Below are 22,789 nucleotides of genomic sequence, written 5' to 3' on the forward strand. Positions count from 1 at the left end.
CCACAGTTAGGGAAACCCATTTCTGCAAAGCCATCCACAATGTCCTGCACGTTCCCCAAAGTCACAGTTCTTCTTAACAGGGTGCGATTAATGGCTGTGCAAACTTGCATCAGCACCATTCCAACGGTGGACTTTCCCACTCCAAACTGGTTCGCCACCGATCGGTAGCTGTCTGGAGTTGCCAGCTTCCAGATTGCAATAGCCACCCGCTTCTCCACTGGCAGGGCAGCTCTCAATCTCGTGTCCCTGCGCCGCAGGGTAGGGGAGAGCTCAGCACACAGTGACATGAAAGTGGCTTTTCTCATCCGAAAGTTCTGCAGCCACTGCTCGTCATCCCAGGCTTGCAGGACGATGTGATCCCACCACTGAGTGCTGGTTTCCCGAGCCCAAAGGCGCCGTTCCACGGTGCTGAGCACGTCTGTTACTGCCACAAGCAATTGAGTGTCTTCAGTGTCAGGCGTTTCAATATCATCGTCTGACTCCTCACTGTCACTCTGCAGTTGAAGGAATAGCTCCACTGCCATGCGTGATGTGCTGGCAACATTCATCAGCAAGGTCCTCAGCAGCTCAGGCTCCATTTGTAACAGAAATCTCAGAAATTGCGCTGCAGACTCACAATGCCGCCAAACTGCTCGGAATGGGTAGCTAAGCACCACGGGGCGTTGGAACAGGAAGCGGAAAGACCCGCACACTTCCTTCCCCTTCCCACAAGCCACAGCGCCAAAATGGGACAAGGTGCTCTGTGGGATAGCTGCCCACAGTGCACCACTCACAACAGCGCTACAAGTGCTGTAAATGTGGCCACACTGCAGTGCTGGCAGCTGTCAGTGTGGCCACACTGCAGCGCTGGCCCTACACAGCTGTATGAACACAGCTGTAACTACCAGCGCTGCAAAACTAAGTGTAGCCATACCCTCAATCTCAGCCTTGCTCCTGGGATAGTGCAGCTACATAATACCGTACCTTACCCTGGCTGGATTACAAGCTACCAACACAAAATACTCAACTATGCAAGTCCACCCCAAATGTCTATATGTAATCAGTCTGGTATACCATCCTATGAAAAGTGGATTTTGTTTCTACATTTTTAAAATACCTTTTAATAAGCCTTTACTTAAATATGAATGGAATCTTATGGCTTGTTGTTTACCTTGAACAAGATGATTTTTTATTTGCTGTTGGAACTAAGCCAATCATGAAAGCAAGCAAAATTCAGAAAAAACTCGATCACTTGAAGACTACTGGCTATATTATATATATAAATATATATAATAAATAAATAAATAAATAAATAAATAAAAATTTTTTTGTGTTTTTCACCAGTAGTCATCTTTCAATCCTATCACTGGTTCCTATATAGCCCAGGTCATCCACGACCAAAGTCATAGCTAGTGTTTTCCTTCTGGTAGCCTTTACAAAAAAATGTTACAGGGAGTTTGTATATTTGACTTGTGCTACCTACTAGGCCATGCTAGGACATCATAGACATCACTATTGAACCCATGCAGAGTGGGTATAGTTGGAAGTCTTTGTATTTAGTAGGGTACTCTAAAAATTTACTAATTTTGTATCTGAGTATTTGATTAACTTAACTATTTTCTGTAAGTTTACTTCTGCATTTTTTTAAATTAGAGCTTAAAATAGGTGCTAGATAAACCTCAACCATACACTGCCAGAAACTCATGCTGAGGGATAAAAGAATCCATGAAATTAAGAATTATACCAAAATAATATTGCGTGATTCTATTGTACCTTTAATTCAAGAATCAAATAATTTATGAACCTCAATGAATTAAGCCTCACAACCTCATTGTAAGCAGAGCATCATCATTTTACAGATGAGAAAACTGAAGGAGAGAAAAGTTAAGAACCTGATTTCCAGAAGTGCTAAGCACTCACTTTCAACTGAAGTCAATGGGAGGCTCAGCAGGTCGGGGGGGGGGGGGGGGGGGGGAAGGAGGAGGAGAGGAGTAGAGACAGGCATATGAAGTATCCCAAAGGCCACATAAGAAATCTACGGGAAAGTCAAGAATAGTATCCAGATCTCTCAACTCCATAATAGTCCTTTAAATTGTGCTTCCTACCCTCTCTTAAATGCACTCTGTAACCAGACAACTGGAATAATTTTCTCCTGCCACTTAATAAAGCTCCTTTAATAAGTGTTACTGTGTCAAGAGAAATTAGTCAGATGGCACAAGGGGTTCCAGAACAAATCACACAAGTGATTTAAAGTGACCTAAAAGGTTATCTATTCCATCCTCCCTGGCCACTACAAGGTTGTTTCCTAGATGAAGCTCCCCTACACTCCCTTCCTTCAGAATGAGAATGGTTGTTCATGTTCAAATTGCTGGGGCAGAGGGGACCTTCAGTTCCAACACTACCCCCCCCCCCCCATGCAAAAAGTTACTTCCTTACCTGCTGTACACAAACTGTTGCCATCATTGGTTCTCTGTTGAAACAGGATTTCAAATACCCCAAAATCTCTTCAACGCACTAGACACAAATTTAACAGTCATTTAATCAACATTTCTTCATGAAGTAAAAGAGAAGCTACTATTGCATATTCTCAAACAAAAAAAAAATGCAAAACTGCAGGCTTTAAAACCAGAAGTATGGACCATAAAGAAACCCAGGAAGTTACAATTTTAATCTACAGTTTGACATACCTTAAAAAGTTTGTATGAAAGACCACCGGTTAAATTAAGAACTGAAAATATCAAACTCAGGAAAAAGAGCAAAACTCGATTATTTTCTTCGTTTAATATGAATACAGTATAATTATGTGACTATAATCAGAGTATGACTCAAAAGATCTCTAACTTTCTTGGGAAACGAAGCACTGTATCTTAAATTATGCAAAATTATTCAGCTTTTTAGTAGTTGACTTTACACAGTAGAACTACTGATGATGTTTTAATTAGTTAAATGTGGATATTTCCTCCAAAAATGGAAAATGAAAGAATTACCAAATTGTGACTGTGGTGAGGTGCAAACCACACAACTCATCACGGACAATTGCCTCATTCATGCTTACAGTGGTTGCACAAGGTGGGGATCCTCCTAGCTACACCAGAAGGATTAGAATGGCTTTCAAATCTTAAAATTCAATTATTCCAGCCCATTGCTTTTCAAATGCCATATGAAAAAAGAAAATTGACACCCATGATTTAAAGTTCACTTACTATGCAACCCAATATTTTGTCATTGTCTCCAAGATCTGTCAGCCTTTCCAAGCACTAATACTGGAAGGATGAACTAAAATTTTGTTAAATACTTGCTTCCCTATGAATGTTATAAATATGGCTAATTTCACATTATATTAAATAAAGCAACACACCTTTCCAATGTCTTGAAGAGTTGCTAGTTCTAAAATTTGAGAGAGGACATCCAGGGCAGATCGCAGGAAACCTCCAAATTTTTCGATGTTGTTCTGAAGATCCAATGTAACCTTGTCAAAATAGTTAGAGTAAATTTTTTAACCCAGCAAAGGTATTAGACAGTCAGATGGAAATTAGAGAAAGAAAAAATGGGTGTTGGGATAGAATAGACCTCCCATTCTAAGTCCTCATCAGAAGCCCGACTGTTGTTGAAAGAGCTGTAGTTTGAGTTGACTATAATGTCCCTTTGTGGACTGGGTTGCAGACTTGGTTTTCTGTCCTGATGTAATTCCCATGGTGCCTATATGATGTAGAGGGTCATGGGGGCAGATACCAAGGAGTAGCTCTCAGAGCTCTGTGTCTTGGGTAATAAAAATGAGCCCTCAATCCCCTCTCTAAAGTGTATGGAGCTGAATACCTAGACCTCAGGCAATGCACCGCTGACACCTCCCTGCTATTATCTGAGCCAGAAGAGGAGGAGTATTCCTCTTGCAAAAGAGAGAAGTCCCAGGTATAATGAAGGAAACACACTCATGCATTGTATATACAACCAGTTAGTAAGCAGCAAGTTTCAGTATTAACCTACAGTGCTCAAGTGTGTTGCACAGTAACTGTGTGTGGACCCTGCTGCTGCACACTAAAAGTTACCTACTGTGTCAAACTTATTACGGAAAGTCAAAGCACACTCAGGAATTTTTAGGGCACAGTAAAATGCTCTGTATGGACAGTTGGTGAGCAGCACACTGGATCACTGCAGATTTGCACCCCAGTTTCCTGCTCACTAACTCGCTGTAGACACAAGCCCTCAAACCATGTCCCAAATGGTACTGCTAATGCGCTCGGAACTGGTAATGGTACTTTCACTACAAATAGCATTGAGTCCAGTACCACAGGAATCCTTTATGCCAAGTAGGGTTTCAGTACTCAGGGTACCAGTGCTGGAGGCAAGCAAATGGAGGGCATCAGAATCATAGTCGTCGTTACTGGTCATACTGGTGCCAAGGTGTCAGTACTGGGCAATTTCCAGGGTATCAAAGAGGCCAGTCCTTGAACACAGTGTCTGGTGACTTAGTGAGTGCCAGAGGGACCCTTTTGGGGCACTAAACTACCCCTCTCAAAGGCAATTCTGGATTTCTGGCTTCTTTGAGAGGACCTGGTGAAGGAGACCTAGATCTCTTTCCCTTAGAGGCTCTGTACTCTTTTCTTCCCCTAACCCCAGAAGTTTTACCAGTTGAGAAGGATGAATTTTTAGAGATGCCCATTTCAGATCTGCGAGCACAGGAGACAGTGGAAGCGCTCAGGATTTTCACATTAGCCGCTGCAGGATCTGAAGAAGGATGTCTCAACAGCTATTTAGAAGCTATTTCAGATGGGATTCTTGCCTTTTGAATTCTATAAAAACGATTTACAATAGCACATAGAATGTGCCTCTTATCAAGCCACATTAAGCACCATGTGTGCACATCATTAAGGGGAAACTATCACCTCACATGGAAGGCAACTTTTAAAGCCTAGAAATTTGTGTTCAATCAGAAATGACTGGACCAGGTACTGGGAAAGTCCTACAGGCAAAGGAAAAAGTTTTGTCTCCTCAAATGAGGAAAGGAAACACTATCAAAAATGACTAACCTAATCCAATGACCAACTGCTAAGTGCCTATCTATTTACAGCACAATGGAAAGGCCACACCTTGAGTGAGAAGTGTAGGCACTGCAAATTCCAACTCCTAGCCACGGACACTGAGAAGGAATTGAGGGATGGTTGGGGTTAGCCCACTCTTTATATGCCTTTGGGCTGGAGGGACAAAGACACTGAGCATGCAGGTATGGCCACAAAGGATACTGCTGGCCAAAAGAATATGAATTTCAGTGCATAGGGCAAATTCACACCATCAGTGGAATTATATATCTATCTATCTATCTATCTATCTATCTATCTCTTATCTATCTATCTATCTATATATGAACAAGCACTCAAAGAAGAATGAAACTTGCAACATGGGGTAGTGTAACACTAGCAGAAAAAAGAGTTCTCTTGTATTTCACCTAAAGGACATGTTATGTACCTTATAGTTAGCATGGGTAGCTTTCAAGACATCATATAACTTGAGATACGATGGAAGATGATAAAAACTGCCCAGTGACGACGATTTGCTTGTTGGAGCAGGCCCTGAAGTATCGGTTTGCCTAGTAGCTTATTAAAAGAGAAAAATAATCCTGAAGAAATCAATTAGCACATTAACTATATTCCCTAGTGTTCTTCAACATTTAATTTAACGACTTTGAAGTAAACTGTAAAATGAGTCAACATATCTATTTCAAAGATTAGAGTAAGAACTGTCTTTAAGCTCCTAGAATGACGCAGAGGACCTGCATTTACAGTATTAAAACAATACATTCTATGTGAATCAGCTACAAAATAAGACAACTAACCCATACAGAACTCATTACTAAAATTCCCCAAGAACTATTTTAAAGCAGAATTAACTTTTTCTCCTCGTACTTCTGCCCATTTCTGCACTAGCTACAGAAAAACTTGCAAACTCTTATATTGTCAGTATTTAGATTTTTGCTTTCCAGGATCACCCACTCTGTGCTCTGAATAGGAGAAGAGCTTCCATTTGCAAAGCATTATGTACAGACTATTTTTGTTTTTAGTCAAAAGTTTATGGGATTTGAAATCGTGATTGTAACAGCAAGAAAGAGAAATTCATATAGCTACCAAAGAGTTCATGGGTTCTTTATGAAAAAGAATTGCCACTCAAGATTTAATACTGAAAATACTTTCAGGTTTCAGAGTAGCAGCCATGTTAGCCTCTATCAGCAAAAAGAACAGGAGTACTTGCGGCATCTTAAAGACTAACAAATTTATTTGAGCATAAGCTTTCGTGGGCTACAGCCCACGTCATCAGATGCACAGACTGGAACATTGTATTTAAATATCTTTTTGCTGTATGTTCCAGTCTGTGCATCTGATGAAGTGGGCTGTAGCCCACAAAAACTTATGATCAAATAAATGTGTTAGTCTCTAAGGTGACACAAGTACTCCTGTTCTTCTTGAAAATAATTTGACCTTCTTTTGACTGTATGCAACCCTCTTCAGAAGTAACATTGGAACTTCACAGTAAAGTGAATTATACAAATCAGTGTTTCTTCTCAATACCCCACGTACGTACACACACACACACACACACACACACACACACACAAAAACTCTCTCTCTCTCCCCTCCCCCTTACCTGGATTAGTTTCACTACCCTTTTTAGGGCTCATTGGTACAGATGTTTGTTCCACAGGTTCTTTCTCTTTCCCTTTCCGACGAATTGGACTTAGAGAAGGTGGGTTTGAGAGAGAAGGCAATGTTGCCTAAAATAATAATGTTTGAAACAGTGTGAAAACTTAAGTATCAGCATTTTTTCCTTCATCTAAACATAGAATACATTTATAGGGTTACACACGTTTAATTACACCTGCCTTTTTCAACAATGGTTTCATCTAATCTTAGTTTGGGGGTGTGACGCTGCATGATTAAAATATGACCATGTAGATTATTGTTGCTACCACTGTTACATAATTACAACAAATCTTATACAAAGTACCATATATACTCGTTCATAAGCCCAATATTTTTGGTTAAAAAAAAAGACGCATCAAAGAGCAGGGGTCGGCTTATAAACGGGTCTACACCAAAATTTGATTATTTTAAACTCTATGGCAGGGGTCTGCAACCTGCAGCATGTGAGCTGATTTACGGTGGCAGGCTGCTGCCAGCCTGGGGTCCCTGCCACCTCTCAGCCCACTGCCAGCCTGGATGGACTGAACCCCGGGTTGGCAGGGGGCTGAGTGGGGCCGGCGGTCGAGACTCGAGCTGACAGGGGCCGGCAGCGGGAACCCCAGACCGACAGCGGGCTGAGTCACTCAGCCTGCTGCCAGTCTGGGGTTCCAGCCACTGGCCCCTGTAATGTAAAATGTATTACTAGCACGCGAAACCTTAAATTACCGTGAATAAATGAAGACTTGGCACACCACTTCTGAAAGGTTGCCATTGGCTGGGAACAGCGAACCACGGCCACAGGGAGCTGAGGGGCTCCATGCCTGCAGATGCGCCAAGTAAACAAAATGTCCCAACCTGACGGGCCGGGAGCCAAAGTTTCCCAACCCCTGAAATATAGGGTCGGCTTATGAAAGGGTCATACAGTTTTTGCTATTTTTACCTACCCATTTTGGGGGATTGGCTTATAAACTAATAGGCTAATGAACAAGTACATACGGTATGTCATGTAAGGCAAAAATGGAAAAGTTACAGTCTACCAAATACAATTATCCTGTTTGTATGCATGTATCATCTTCATATTTAAAAGTTATTAATATTAACTATATACCTGTATTTCAAATGTGTTTGCTTCTGGATTAACACCCATCAGGTAGTTTACATCCAATCTAGTCAGCACACTGAATGGACCACTCAAGTTAATGGCACATCAACGAACACAAAGGGTCATAAAAGTTTATCCCCATCCGATTGGTTTGTCTGAGGACCTTTTAGCCAGAATAGGGATAATGGCTACTTCTATGACTCAAAGCATGCAAGGGTACGTGATTAGCTCATATGACCCTGGACTATCTTGTGCCTGTACTTTTCCACAAATTAAGACAGAGGATGTATAAAAAACCCTGGAAGCATCTCCAATTTGCATCTTTCTTGCTCTGATCTCTGGACTCTGAACTTACACTAACAGAAGCATTACAACCAATGGACTGGAGATCTTCCAATCTTTTGGAAGCTACCAGAGACTTTATAAACCAGTTTATTCTATCACTGCTTCAAACCTGATACAAAAATTTTGCAATGGTTGTATGTACTTGATTCCTTTGACCACTTTAACACTCATCCTTTTCCGCTTATAAATAAATCTTTAGATTTAGCATGATTACTGGGCAAGACCCGAGTCATAAATTTAACCTCGTTACGTGGCTGATCTCTTGGCATTAAAAGAACCCTTTGTTCGATTAAATTGGCTTTAAATAACCACTCTTCATACAGTCTAGTGTCTGAGTGGTAAAATAAGTGCTGGAATGCCTAAGGACACTGAATTTCTGACTTCTTGTGAATTGATGTGGTGAGATAGAAGTTTGCTTTTGTTACTGGCTTGGTATATCTTACAGAAGAATAATCACCAGTTTGGGGTGGGTCTGCCCTATTTAAGAACATAAGAATGGCCGTACTGGTCAGACCAAGGTCCATCTAGCCCAGTATCCTGTCTACAGACCGTGGCCAATCCCAGGTTGCTTCCCCAGAGGCAGAAACAAACAGGTACTTCAATATTTTTAAAACTAAACGCAAAACTTGTTTCTTTGCCTTCACATTCTCAGTTAGTTCTTCCAATAAGCAAATAAAAATAATATTAAAACAGTGTGAACTAATCCAACTATTTCTTATGCAGGAAGAAAAAAGATGGTTATTTCTATATTCTTGGGAGGCGTTAAAATGTTATGGTCATTGATAAATGAGACAGAAGGGATAAATATTAATAATCCCTCCCAAGAGCTGCAGAACAGCAACAACTCAGGATACATCCACCCTACACTGAAGGTCTGGCGGCAGCATGGGATGGCACGGGATGGCAGCTGGGCACTTATTCATATTGCTAACCCTCACTGAGGCCCACGCTGCCATGTCTTCACTGCTATTTTTAGCTGTGCTAGCTAGATTCATGCTAGTGTAGGTATGCTAGCCCATGCTGCCATCGGACATCTGATCACAGTGCAAACAAACTCTCAGTTACTGAAGTAGACCAACACATTCTTAACCCTATGAAACAAAAGCTAGAGCTGATGGGTTATTTTGTACAAGGAAAATAATCTGAGAGACAGAAAGATAGTCTCAATCTTTTAAGATATTGAGCACAATGGAGTTCAACAAAAAACTGTAAATCAGAAGACAACTGTTAGTGATGTTAAAGAGGTATAAGTTTTCCTCATCTATCTACATATACATATATATACACACACACACACACACACACACACACACACTCTGAACACCCCACCAAAATAAAATCTGGCTGTCTATATCGTCTCCAACAAAGTGCATAACTCAACAACAGCTCTTTATATCACAAACATTTTGGAGTTATAAAGCGTAATAAAAATCATACCTTTATTGCTGGGCCAGGAGCAACATCATCCACCACATGAGCACAAATATTAATGGTCTTCAGCAAATGAGAAAAGAGTTGTTCTACCAAAGTAACAAGAGTTCTGTCAGCCAAAGCCGGCCATGGCTCCTCTTGTTTAGCAGCACCTGGATTCATATCTTCTTCAGTAGCCCAGGGGTTTTTCAAAGATTTGGGGGCACTTGCTGAAACAACAAGTGCATTACTTAAAAAAACTGTTACAGTTATTATTAAAACATGAAAAGCCTTGGTTTAGGTTTTGGCTAAAGTCATGTGTTGACTAGTGACTTACTGGCCTGAGGTCAAGAGCCATGATTGTGCCTTGTGTTAACAGTGACTCCTTTAGCCAATTAAAATCCAGCAGGACCAACTCCAAAAGGGATCTAACAGACCCTAACAGACTTCAAAGAGAAACTGCAATTCATTGCAAACTTAACACCATTAATTTGGGCTTGAATAGGACTAGGAGTGGCTGGCTCACTACAAAAGCAATTTTCCCTCTCTTGGTATTGACACTTTCTCATCAGTTATTGGGAGTGGACCACATCCACTCTGACTGAACTGGCCATGTTAACACAGGTTCTCCACTTGTAAAGTTAACTCCCTTCTCTTCATGTGCCAGTATATTTATGCCTGTGTCTGTAATTTTCACTCCAGGCATCTGAAGAAGTGGGTTTTTTACCCATGAAACCTTATGCTCAAATAAATCTGTTAGTCTTTAAGGTGACACCGGACTCCTTGTTGTTTTTGTGGATCTAGACTAACATGGCTACCTCTCTGATATTATGGTTAGGATATTAAGTATCAGGTGATACACAGGGAAAGCCAGTTGTACAAACATTATTAAAATTTGAGAAGGCCCACAGATCTAGATAACTGCCATGCACGAGCATCAGATGCCCAGCCCAACAAGGAGAAACCATTAGACTTGAAAGATAATCCAAAACTCCATGGATATAACTTTTTTTTTCTCCTGCCCTGCATTTCTTCAGCTCTGAAACTTGCAAGTATTTTATTGTTTAGAGTGAAATGGCGATGGAGCTTTCTGACTACATAATGGAGATTTTGACACTGAGCACACACTGACACAGCCCAACTATTTTTGTCTACCTGCAAGCAAGTTTCCAGCCAAAATCAAAGCATCTTGATGTGCAGAAAGATCTAGTGGGAACCAGGCCGTTGAAAGAAGGGACAAAACCATTCCAGCCATTCCAATGGTACAGCTCTTCCGAGATTCCTCCGAAGGACTCAGCTGGGAAGCACTGAAAGTTTAATTATGAAATTGTCATACATGCTTCCTAGGCAAATTTTCAGTCTTATGGAAACTAAGCACAGTGTGGTACATGGTTTTAACATTATATTTCTTATTAATTTGAAACTATTAATCTATCTATATGGCTGAACTACCTTTAGTATCTTGCATTAAGTACACACAAAAAGTTTCAGCAAAGATTAACATGAAAGCTGCTGTGCATTCAATGAAGAACTGGAGAGTGTTTTACTACTGCAGTGACCATCACAGGTACTTAGAGAATCTACTGGTGGACAACAATTAAACAACACTTTGCTAATTTGCATATTTCAATATTAAGGCATGACGTAACACAAAACAATGGTTTGTTATAATGAACAATCGAATTAAAATGCTCACAAATATGTCATGTATGTTTGGATACTCTGTTAAAGATATTTAGAAATAGGCACATACTAAGAATAGCAAAGGAAAAGGATGTGGATTTAAATGTTTCAAAAGTTAAGCTCAAACAGCACAGAAAAGATTTCTCTTAGTTTTAGCCTTATTGAGGAACACCAGTTAACAATAGGGGGTAGCCAGGTGTCCAGTTTTCGACCGGAAAAGTTTTTTGACCAGGCCGTTAAAAGTCTGGTTGGCATGAGGATGGCAGGCACCCTATCAGACTCCGCGCAGCTCCCAGGAAGTGCCGACATGGCTCCTAGGCAGAGGAACGACTAGGGGGTCTCTGTGTGCTACCCCCACCCTGAGCGTCGGCTGCGCAGCTCTCATTAGTCAGGAACCGTGGCCAATGGGAGCTGTCGGGGAGCCTCCTGCAGCGCGCAGAGCTGCCTGGCCGCACCTCTGCCTAAGAGTGGGGACATGCCACTGCTTTCCGGGAGCTGACTGATGTAAGAGCCACCCAGAGCCCGCTCCACCCACCCCCAACACATCCCAATCCCCTGCCCAGCTGAAGCCTCCTCCCACACCCAGGCCCCCTCCCAGAGCCCGCACCTCTCCTACACGCCAACATCCTGCTCCTACACAGAGTCCCCTCCTGCACCCCAATCCCCTCATCCCTGGTCTCAACCTGAAGCCCTCACCCCCTCCCACATCTCAATCCCCTGCCTGGAGCCCCCTCCCACCATCAATGCACACGACATGCTACCATGAGTTTCTACTCCACAGAATTTACAATCTAAATTAATACAAGAACAAGAGGAAACAACCAACTGGAGGGCTTGGGAAAAGAGAAAGCCAAAAAACCAACAACATGACCATGCAATCATGTAAGAGTACTGCATGCATTTTGAGGGTGGATTTTATATGAACCGGTTATTTGTGTATTTTATAAACACAGGCTGGCAAGCCACCCTGAAGGGAGTGGAGCAGAAATTTAGAGAAAAGAGTGGAGGCATAGTGGACAGGTAATTTCAGATTTGTGGACAGAATGAAAAACAACAGAGATAGGAATGGGAGGGAGCAAGCAGACAAACAGTATGGGCAGAATAAAGAAAGCATTGAGAGAGACTAAAGGAAGACAAAGCTGAGAGGAGTACAAGGGGCTAAACAACGGAGGGCCTGGAAAATGAGAATAAGCAGCTTCATTTTGGACCTACATATGGGACTTTTAACAAGACTGAGTTCCATGAAGAGCCACTGATTTTGTGTTGACTCAGAGACGGGCATGAGTTATTTATTAAATCATCAACTCCACTTTCTACAGTACTGTGCTTTTTCTTTGTGATCTCCCAACACAGGGATTGATTTAAATCATGATTTTATACACCTAGTGGAAAGTCTGAATTTAAATTATCAATTTTAATCAGCATTTCCATTTGTACTTCAGTTATTTTCTAAAGAAAGGTGCATTCTTGTTGGTTGATACAACCATTCAAACATGTCGATTTCCAGCTAAATAAAGCCTTTGCACTAGATTTGGTAAATCTTTTTTCTACCTTTTTTCATAACTATATACATTTATTGAAGCAATTATATAGTTTAATATTTTCAAATTCTTATTAGCTGTATATTTTTAGTATTCTAGAAAATGGTGAATGATATATTGCTTATTTACTAGATTATTAATGTTTGGCTCATTTGTGTCAAGCTGCATTAGGATGGTAACTATAATTTAATTAGACACAAAACAGCATATACATTTATTTTTATTAAACAAAGCAACTTTAAATGCTTTGGGTACATAAAACTTCTCTTAAACATGTTTCACATTTATAACTAAACTGTAACAAGTTTATGCCTTAACATATTTTGTATTAAATTCAGATTTCATTTTAAACAGGTTTATTTTTAAAAAGAAAAAAAAACAAACAAACAAAATTTTAAAAAACAATTAAAAACAATCTTATTTTTCAAAAAAAAACCCAAAAAAACTACTATAGATTTGTATCCATCCTTCCTGCTGGTCAAGTATTGATCAGGTCTGAACCTACTTCACCTGTAAAATGAGAAGTTTATAGCTCAAAAAGATAGGCTTTCAGCACATAGATGTCGCACATAGTATACTGAATGGATGGACAGCTAATTGCAAAAGTATTGCAAAATTGAGCCTGGTATAGAAAGATAGGGCAAGATGATGAACAAAAAAGATATTATCTCTTTAAAGACAGTGTACTTCATAACACAACTTCAGACAACCAGAGAAGCAGCAAATTTTGTAATTTTACCACAAGTAAAGAAATTAAGGCACAGATTCCCCTTGCGATTCAGTCACCAGAAAGGGAGAAAAACCGCTGAAGTAGAAAACATGAGAAAGCATGTGAGAGACTATTTCTGTATATGTGGAAATAGGGAGCGAAACCAGCACCCAAGCAAATGTATGAACTTAAAGGACTTGAACAGAAGCCTAATGTAAGGGAGGAGGGGCACCAAACACTAGCAAAAGCGGCATAGTCGGCATGGGAAGTGCAGACAGATGATAGCAGTAGTTTATTACTGTATACTTGGTTAACTGAAAATAGTAGCTGCAGCAGAAACAGGCACACACAAATAAATAACAACGCTTGGAACAACAAGGTTTGATCCAAAAAAAAAAAAAATCCCACAAACCAAGAAGATGCACAGCCACACAACATGTAAAATCAGCTATAACATTTACACCTGTGCAGTAACTGATTTTAGTGGACATGCAGCAATACACACACTGGTATCCAAAGACAGGCTCAAACCCCAATATTAGCAAGGCTACAGTTACTTTAAGTAACAGATCTCTTTGGAAGACAGACAGTATATTAGGGCTTTCAAAATCACTTTAGCCACATAAGTGGAAGTATGCACTTCAAGTAGTGCTTTCCATTTCTCACAGACTTCCCAATAAAAGCAACTGGGAAGCATCTGCCAGTCTCCTTTATACAAACAGCTATACACTATTTTCCATTGCCGAACACCTATAACACAGACATAAGGAATAGGTCATGTGAAAAATTCAGACTTCTCAAAAAAAAAAAATAATAATAATAAGGCGGCTGATTTTTTTTCTCTACATGTTTTTATTTACCACTCCAGAGTTTAGAACATTCCTTCAGAAGCGTGAAAAATACTTCTCCTCCCTCTCTGCCACCACAATGTTCTGTCCATTTCCATTTGACAAACAAATACTGATTTTTTCTAACAGTTACAACCAATACCTCAGAATTTGGACTGTATTATTTAAGACTGTGGAAAGTGCTGTTATTTGGTTCAATGCCAGCCTGTTATAAGCCTAATATGTTTAAACCTGTCTGTATGAAATCTTTAAACAACTGCTAGAGTGAGGCTTGGCTTAGCAAATAATTAAAGCAGGGCTTCTGATACCTGAATGAGAGTCCTCTGTTTTTGTAAACATGAATTCTAGAAGCTTGTATACTGGATGAAGAAACATACCCACAGTGCCATCCTACAGTCCATGTGCAGACTGGAAACGTTGTGGAGAGAAGACACAAAGCTTCACAGCAGCCAAACTGAAAAAATTAAGCAAGACGGTACAATGTTAACAGTATAGGGAGTAGGAGCAAAATACATTGTATTCCCATCACTAACATTTCTTCGTTACCTGCTATATGACACTTGGGGCACATGCATACAGCAAATAAGTACTGAATTTATTTGTACTTATATATATATATATATATATATATGATACAAATTATTAAAATTCTGTTATTTATAGATTATAAAAATACTCACTGTAAGCGCTCTTGTAGTTGATGTTGTCAATGCCTGGGAAATGGCTGAGATAACCCTAGAAAGGTTGTTTTCCATAGTGACATCCGTTGGACTTTGCACCATGTTGTAACCCCTGTATGTTCTGAATCAAACATAATTAACTAACTAAAACATGAGTATATAAAAGTCAAAGGGTATCTTGTTAAAAATAGTTAAAATTAAATGTGAATGATGGTTGAGGAGATAAATGTCACAAAATGTCCACCAGATATTAACAAATAAGATATAACAATGAAACGCAACACAATCATAATCACATTCTAAATCCGAATTAACTTTATCTTTGTAGAATTACATTTTAAACTGCAAGCTCTAATGGTGTTACTGCTGGATCAACTAAAGCAGTTTTATTTTATTTTTTAATTGCTCATTTCATTGCACTGCCAGTGCATAGCAACATACTGATTTTCTAATACCTAACTAAGCTCTTCGTAAGTCATCACCCTTCTAACATTGGCTCTTAGTTTCTGCTTAAACATATCTAACGGTTTCAGACCACAAAGTAGTGTAATTGCTTCCTTGTAGTAATAAACGAAAAGGCTGTTAAAAGCTTTGCAGTCTGTATTTTGTACTATTGCTTAATTTGTTTTAGTTTCATTGTTTCTGTAGCACTGTGAGCACATGACATTTTACAAATAAGATAATCAAGCCCCTGCCCCAAAGAGCTTACAATCTACGGCCTGAATCCTGCAACTTAATCCTCGTAGCAGGCCCTTATAACTATATGGCTCAGCCTGTCTCCAGACTCAAGAGAAACTGGAAAGGAGGATTATTAAGAACATAGTTGACAGTAAGGGAGAGTGATAGGACACACGCTATCAAATTAAAAATTAAAAACCTTAAATAGAATAATTCACTTCTAAGTCATTCTGATCCTCATATTTTATAAAGGGAGAGTTTGGGGTTCTAATGAAATACTTTAACTAATACTGAATCATGAAATGAAGACTGTTTCTCCCACCCCTGGAAATGTACAAAATGGATTTACATTTTTACACCAGTATGTGTTTTAAAGTGTATGTAAGACGATAAAAATGACTATGTAAAATACAGCACCTTAAGTGAAAGACAATGTGAACCCAAACATGTCAAGTAAGATCTGTTTCCTACTTCACCAACAAATGTCTAGTTGATTGATTGATTTTTGAATGCTCATAGCTATGAGAGCACAAACTGGATTTCTTTCTGCCTAGCTGACATCTTACTTATGGCCTATATTCCAACTCTAGAATATTTATTGCTGGTAGTGATGTCAGAGGCAGAATTTCCAGACTGATTCGCTGATCTAGGCATCAAGAATATGGAAAGAAACAGTTACTTAACGTTCTGTAACTGCTGTTCTTCAAGATGTGTTGCATATGTCCATTTCACTGCAGGTGTGTGTACACCTCGTGCACAGATGCCAAGAGTTTTTTTTTCTCTCTCTCAGCAGTACCCATCACGGTGACTTGAACACCCACTGCCAGCATGCATCACTGTGCGGTGGTCTAAGAGGGGCAGCCGCCCCCATCCCTCTCAGTTCGTTTGTGTCATTGGACTCCAATACAGAAGCAAAGGTGGGCAGGTTGTGGAATTGACATGAGCAACATCTCAAAGAACAGGTACGCAAAGGTAGGTAACCGTTGTTTCTTCTTTGACTGATTTTACATCAGAATTCAACTATAGGTGACTCATAAGCAAACGGCAGAGCCGGTGGATTCTGAAAAATGATTACAGGACCACCCATCTAAATCTGGCATAATCTCTGGACTGACAGACGGTGGTGTAAATGATAGAGGAAACTGGATTGCCCTTAACCCTAAGATTGTTTCCCCACTCTGTGGGGAAGGAAGGTTGAGCAAGCAGACATACTACTCTTAACTCCCTTACATTTATGCGAGTTTCTAGGTCTTGAGGTGACCCAATGTGAGCTCCCCAACCTAAAGATGTGTCCCTTACTAGAGCGAGTACCGATAGTGTGAGAAGGAAGGGAATGCCTATGCACACTTTTAGAGGATCTATCCACTAGTCTAGAGACAACAAGACTAGCTCTGGCACTCATACCACTTGTCCAAATGGTGACAATTCGGGGCATATACTTACGTTAGCCATGCTTGCAGCTTCCTGAACTGCAGTCTGGCATGTTGCACTACATAAGTACATGCTTCCATGTAACCCAGCAGCCTGAGACACTTGAGTGTTGTTGTGAGCGGACAAGCTTTCATTTGAAATACTAGACTTCAAATGGTTTCAAATTTGTTTTGTGGTAGAAAAGCTCTGGTCTCTGTAGAGTTGAGGACTGTTCCAATGAATTCTGTTGTCTATACAGGTTTCAATATTGATTTTTCTTGATTCACTAGGAGCCCCAGAGCATTGAATACGGATAAAGGGGTGGATATACTGGAAACGACCAGGTATGGGGAAGACAGACACCTAATTTTCAAAGATAATTTGCTACCACCACCAAGCAATTTGTGAATACCCAACAAGCAGCTGCCAGGCTGAAGGGATGCACTGTGAACTGACAGTGTCAACTATTCACCACGAATCTCAAACTTTCGACGGTTGGGACCAGTGTTGACAACTCCATATAGAATGAAGTCACCAGACAAACCCTGAAAAGTCCCAAGATGTAGCTGTTTAAGCACTCAAAAGGAGTCTGAAGTGTCACTAAACAAAATTTCCAGAGATTTATATGTATTTGTATGCACCCAGGTGAGTAGAGTCACAAAATCATTCACAAGCAGCTCAATAATGTTAATAAAATTCATTCCATGCTCTTCTTACTATGTTCTTTTGCACATTAAGTCAATGTCATTATATCTCAACTGAGCACGTCCTCGGAAGGAATCGCATTCCAGGGCTTCTTGGGCTGTGATCACTATAATTTGCAGGCGAGGAAAAGAAGTTTGCGGAAGCTAGTAAGATACTTAGCTAAAGCCAGGGGCACTTTGGAGAGAACAGCACATTAGCCAGGGTTTCTTTTTGCCCAAATGTGTTTTCTCGATGCTCTGTAGTAGGTAGTGTGCCCTGTGGTGCAGGGAAAGATGGCTAATGAAGTGGGCAGGTGGGGAAGGGAGATTAGTTGGCGAGGAGAGCTGCATGGATAAAAGGTGGGGTGGGATGAGGCAGGGCCGTGCCTCCAGGGATGAAGCCCTAACTACAGGATCAAAGGTGGAGCTAGCTTGATTTCAGCCCTCTTTTACTCCTTCCCCAGGCTTGGCCTGGGGTTAGCTGCCCAGCTGTTTTCAGAAGTCAAACCCTGGAACCTGGAGGATTGGGAAGGGGTCCAGCTAGCTGATTTTTTATTTTAAAATCTACTTTCTTGGCTCCCTGCAGCACTGAGCTCAGGTCAGGTGAATGCCTTCTTCCCCCGGCTCTGGCTCTCCCTTTCACTAACCTGTTGGCTCAAATCCAGGCTGGCAAAAAGGGAGGCTTGGCTAAAATTCTCCAGCCCCAGCCGTACTGGGCTGCAGTGTACAAGCTGAGCTCGGCACTCCTTGTCCCTGTGTCCTGGTCCCAGGGAAGGGACGTAGGGTAATCGCGTGAAGTTTTACTTTCTTCAGGAATCTGTTCAACTCCCTTAGATCTAATATGGGCCTGAGACCTCCTTTTGTCTTGGGGATCAAGTAACAAGAATAGAAGCCTTTTCTCCTGAGGTCCAACAGTACTTCCTCTCTCGCCCCTATCTGGAGAAGAGATTGGATCACCTGCTGAGGGGCAGTCTTATGAGAGTGGCTCGCGAAAAGAGACTGGGGAAGGTTTGAAGTACATTGGATGGCATACACTTGTTCCACTGTGCTTAAGACCCTCTGCTCTGATGTTGTGTGGGCCTAGGCACTTAGGAATCAGGACAAAAAACTGGTAAACAGAAAAGGTAGAACAGACAGAAGTGAGGAGATATACAGTTCTCAACAATCCCATCAAAATGTCTGCCTACAAGAGGTAGCTGGATGGGATGAGCTCAGTGACACTGAAGAAGAGTGCACCTTTTATAGCTCCTTCCCTTCTTCCTAGGCAGATCTTGGGGACACCGAAGCTATGGCGTCAAAAGGGTTGTTGATGAAAATGCTCTCTTTTAGTCACTGGAATGTTTATTCCAGGGATTTAAATTGTTGCCCTGGAATCTTAAAGACTTTGAAGAACAGGGTAAGGCCTTCAAACAAACGGTCCTGTATGGTCTGCTGTACTTCTGTGGGTAATCCAGAGGACTGTAACCATGACCACCTTCTCCTGGCACTGCCCAATCTTCACTATCCAGACTGTCCTAGAGGGCAGTCTTAGCAACTAGTTAAGCCTTCTCCTCCATCACTGAGAAACCCTCTAGTAATTTGTCCTTGAATTTAGCAATGTTCTACCAGTGTATGTAATCTTATCGACTCAGAAGTGCCTGTTGGCTTGCAATCTCAAGCTGCAAGCCCCAGGAGGATAAAGTTTATGACCAAATGAGTCTAGTCTTTTTGAATTTTTGCTCTTAGCTGTGGAGGCTTGGTAACCCTGCTTTTCTCACTCATTAGCAGCTCCTACAACAACAGAACCCAGAGAGGGTGATGGAAAAAATGTGTATATTCTTTAGAGGGGACAAAATACCTTCAGTCAGCTCGTTTCACGTAAGAGCCAAGAAAGAGGGTGTCTGCCACAGAGTCTTGACCAGCTCCATGACTGCTTCATTGACTGGCAGATCAACCTTAGAAACGGTGGCAGACACTAGACTGTCCACCAACTTGAGAATTCTTCAGTGCCAAGAAGTGATAACCACTTGTTTCAGTGGGTCCTGTGGCCTTCGGAAGAGATCAGTCTCCCACTGTATCAACTGCTTCGTATGGTGATGAAGACAAGGATGCAGCCAGCATGTGAGGTGGTGGCAACTCCATAATCTGTGGTGGAGAAGCTACCCAAGAATGTTGGTTGGCTAGGACCAGAGTACTAGACACTGGAGAGAGATGCTCTTGGGGCCCAGTACTCATTTCAACATCAGATATTGGGGAACAATGTTCCCGGTGCCGTCATGTCTGATGCACTCCCCACAACTGACGAGATGGTTGAGATGAGGTCCTGACTGGAAGAGGGATGCCCCAGGGAACCCAGAGTGGCTTCTGGTATGGACCCGGGACCCAACCTTGGCCAGGCCATTGCCCCTTAGGGAAAGGCCAATGTTTGGGTTGCTGAATTGTTCATGGCCATGACAATCTTGAAGGAATGTAAGTGCACTGTGTCCCAGCTGGTATAATGAAGGTTGCACTTCTGAGTCTGAGTAGTTCAAAGCTTCACATAATGGAGATGTTGATGCTGACTCTACCAGAAAGAGGTAACCTAAACCTGGGGATGGTGATACCAAAGGAAGAAAGGGAGTCTTCCCTCTTGATAAAACTGGTTTGAGAAGAGGACTAGATAGTGGCACTGGGGGGTTCTCGATGCGGTGAGGGTTGAACTGTGGGTGCAGAAAGCAATTGGATGGTTTCCAATGCTGATGAAACCCACACTGAGAGACTGCATATGCCTCTGGGGTAGATGGGAACTGCATCGACTCTTGGCTCCTCAAATGCTTTTTAGGGGACAGCCTCAAGGGACCTGGCACATGCCCAGAGGCATCAAACCCCTCTTAATAGGCAAGGCTCCTCGGGCAGCCCTCTCTGCTACATGCTTACTAGAGTCCTTGCCCCCATCTCATCTCAACACCAATGTGGAAGAACAAGATACTGAACCCGAGGAAGGTCTGAGTCTCTTCTTCAGTACCAAGGATCAGGACCATGGAGCTTAAGATGCATGTGATGGAGCACTGTGCACCAATAGTGAAGCATCTAGGGCACTCTCCCCACGCAATGTCTCAGCTGGAGGATCGAAGTACTGCTTCCATAAGCAAGCACTTACGTCTCACTGCTCTATCCTTACAGTGTGGGTTGAAGCCTTTGCAGATGTGACACACTAATGTGTGCCTCACCCATACACTTCAGGCAGGTCAGATGAGGATCACTGACCGGCATGGGCTTTCAGCATGTCCCACAGGACTTGAACCCTTGGAAGCGAGGCATCATTCCAGTACTGAGAGGAAAAGAAATGATCCCAAAGGACACAAAAAACAGAAATCTAACACTAATTAACTTGAGAAACTAACAATAATTAACCACTATTTACGAGGAGTTAGAAATGCAAATGAATAAACAAGTCTGAGATCGCTCTGACAACCATCACTGGCAGAAGGTGGGAAGGTGAGGGGAATCAGGGACAACCCCGCTCTCATGTACCAGCACACAGTGGCTTGTGGCAGCAGAGGGCACTCAAGCCACGCTGACAGATACTGCTGAGGGGGAAAAAAATCTGACATCTTTGCATGAGGCGCACAAATCTAGAGTGGAATTGCCATAGGAAATCACATGAAGAACCACTCACAATTTCATTTTATAGAATTTTTTTAAGAATATTACCATGTTTTAATCAGTCTAATATGATCATGTAAAAACAAAAAAATGTTCTTTCATAAATCACATTTTGCACCTCATTATATGAGGTTACATCTTTCATCACTGAAATTGAATGTTGGGGGAAATAATAAAAGCACAGAATTAAAATAACTATCACTTAAAGTTTAAACAGAAGAAAGAACTAATGCAGCAAAACACCCTACACGTTAACACAACACACAAGTTTTAAGGAGGAAAAACCTTTTCCTCCAGATTAGAATATATTTGACTTATTTAGTACTATTCCATTACATAAGAGGTTTGGTTTTAAATGTAAGAAGGAAAAGAGGTGCACTTGAAAACAAATTATTTTAATAATATTGACAGAAAAAAAGGGACTGACTTGGTAGATATGAACAGGTCATATACAAAAAAAAATAAATAAAAAGACAGAAATTCATGGTAACTTACCAAATGAGTAAGTAATGACTATATGGGTACGTCTACACTACAGGATTATTCCGGTTTTGTAAAACAGATTGTATAAAGTTGAATGCATGCGGCCACACAACGCACAATAATTCGGTGGTGTGCGTCCATGTACCGAGGCTAGCGTCAATTTCTGGAGCGTTGCACTGTGGGTAGCTATCCCACAGTTCCTGCAGTCGCCCCCGCCCATTGGAATTCTGGGTTGAGATCCCAATGCACGATGGTGCAAAAACAGTGTCACGGGTGATTCTGGGTAAATGTTGTCACTCATTCCTTCTTCCGTGAAAGCAACGGCAGACAATCATTTCGCGCCCTTTTTCCCTGGATTGCACTGGCAGACGCCATAGCATGGCAACCATGGAGCCCGTTTTGCCTTTTGTCACTGTATGTGTACTGGATGCCGCTGACAGAGGCGGTACTGCAGCACTACACAGCAGCATTCATTTGCCTTTGCAAGGTAGCAGAGATGGTTACCAGTCGTTCTGTACCGTCTGCTGCTGTCATGGGTGCTCCTGGCTGACCTTCGCTGAGGTCGGCTGGGGGCGCAAAGACAAAAATGGGAATGATCCCCCCCCGGGTCATTCTCTCCTTTTTATGTTGTATCTAAAAATAGAGTCAGTCCTGCCTAGAATATGTGGCAAGTGTACTAGAGAACCAGTGTATCAGAGAACCAGAGAGCACAGCCGCTCGGTGTCAGATCCCACAGAAATGATGAGCTGCATGCCATTCTAAGGGGTGTCCGTGCAACAACTCCACCTGTTGCTTCCCTCCTCCCCAACCCTTCTGGGCTACCATTGCAGGGTCCCCCCATTTGTGTGATGAAGTAATAAAAAATGCAGGAATAAGCAACACTGACTTTTTAGTGAGATAAAATGAGGGGGAGGCAGCCTCCAGCTGCTATGACAGTCCAGGC

General features: G+C 41.6%; 1 protein-coding gene across 9 annotated transcripts in view; it reads right to left on the minus strand.

Moving 5' to 3' along the window:
- HTT (huntingtin) overlaps positions 1-22,789 on the minus strand; it is a 232,497-nt gene that overhangs the window by 139,333 nt on the left and 70,375 nt on the right. For all 9 annotated transcript variants that reach the window (XR_007773556.1, XR_007773557.1, XM_050947253.1 and 6 more), the window contains 8 exons: positions 14,969-15,089; positions 14,666-14,742; positions 10,663-10,814; positions 9,535-9,737; positions 6,616-6,742; positions 5,443-5,570; positions 3,338-3,448; positions 2,416-2,493 (listed from right to left, as the gene is read on the minus strand). Coding sequence is in view for 7 of the 9 variants with exons in the window: in XM_050947253.1 (XP_050803210.1) it covers positions 2,416-2,493; positions 3,338-3,448; positions 5,443-5,570; positions 6,616-6,742; positions 9,535-9,737; positions 10,663-10,814; positions 14,666-14,742; positions 14,969-15,089 (997 nt within the window). In the remaining 2 variants the exon portion in view is untranslated. The remainder of the gene's footprint in view (positions 1-2,415; positions 2,494-3,337; positions 3,449-5,442; positions 5,571-6,615; positions 6,743-9,534; positions 9,738-10,662; positions 10,815-14,665; positions 14,743-14,968; positions 15,090-22,789) is intronic.

This window comes from Gopherus flavomarginatus, chromosome 3, assembly GCF_025201925.1.
Source record: "Gopherus flavomarginatus isolate rGopFla2 chromosome 3, rGopFla2.mat.asm, whole genome shotgun sequence".
Taxonomy (NCBI): Eukaryota; Metazoa; Chordata; order Testudines; family Testudinidae; genus Gopherus; species Gopherus flavomarginatus.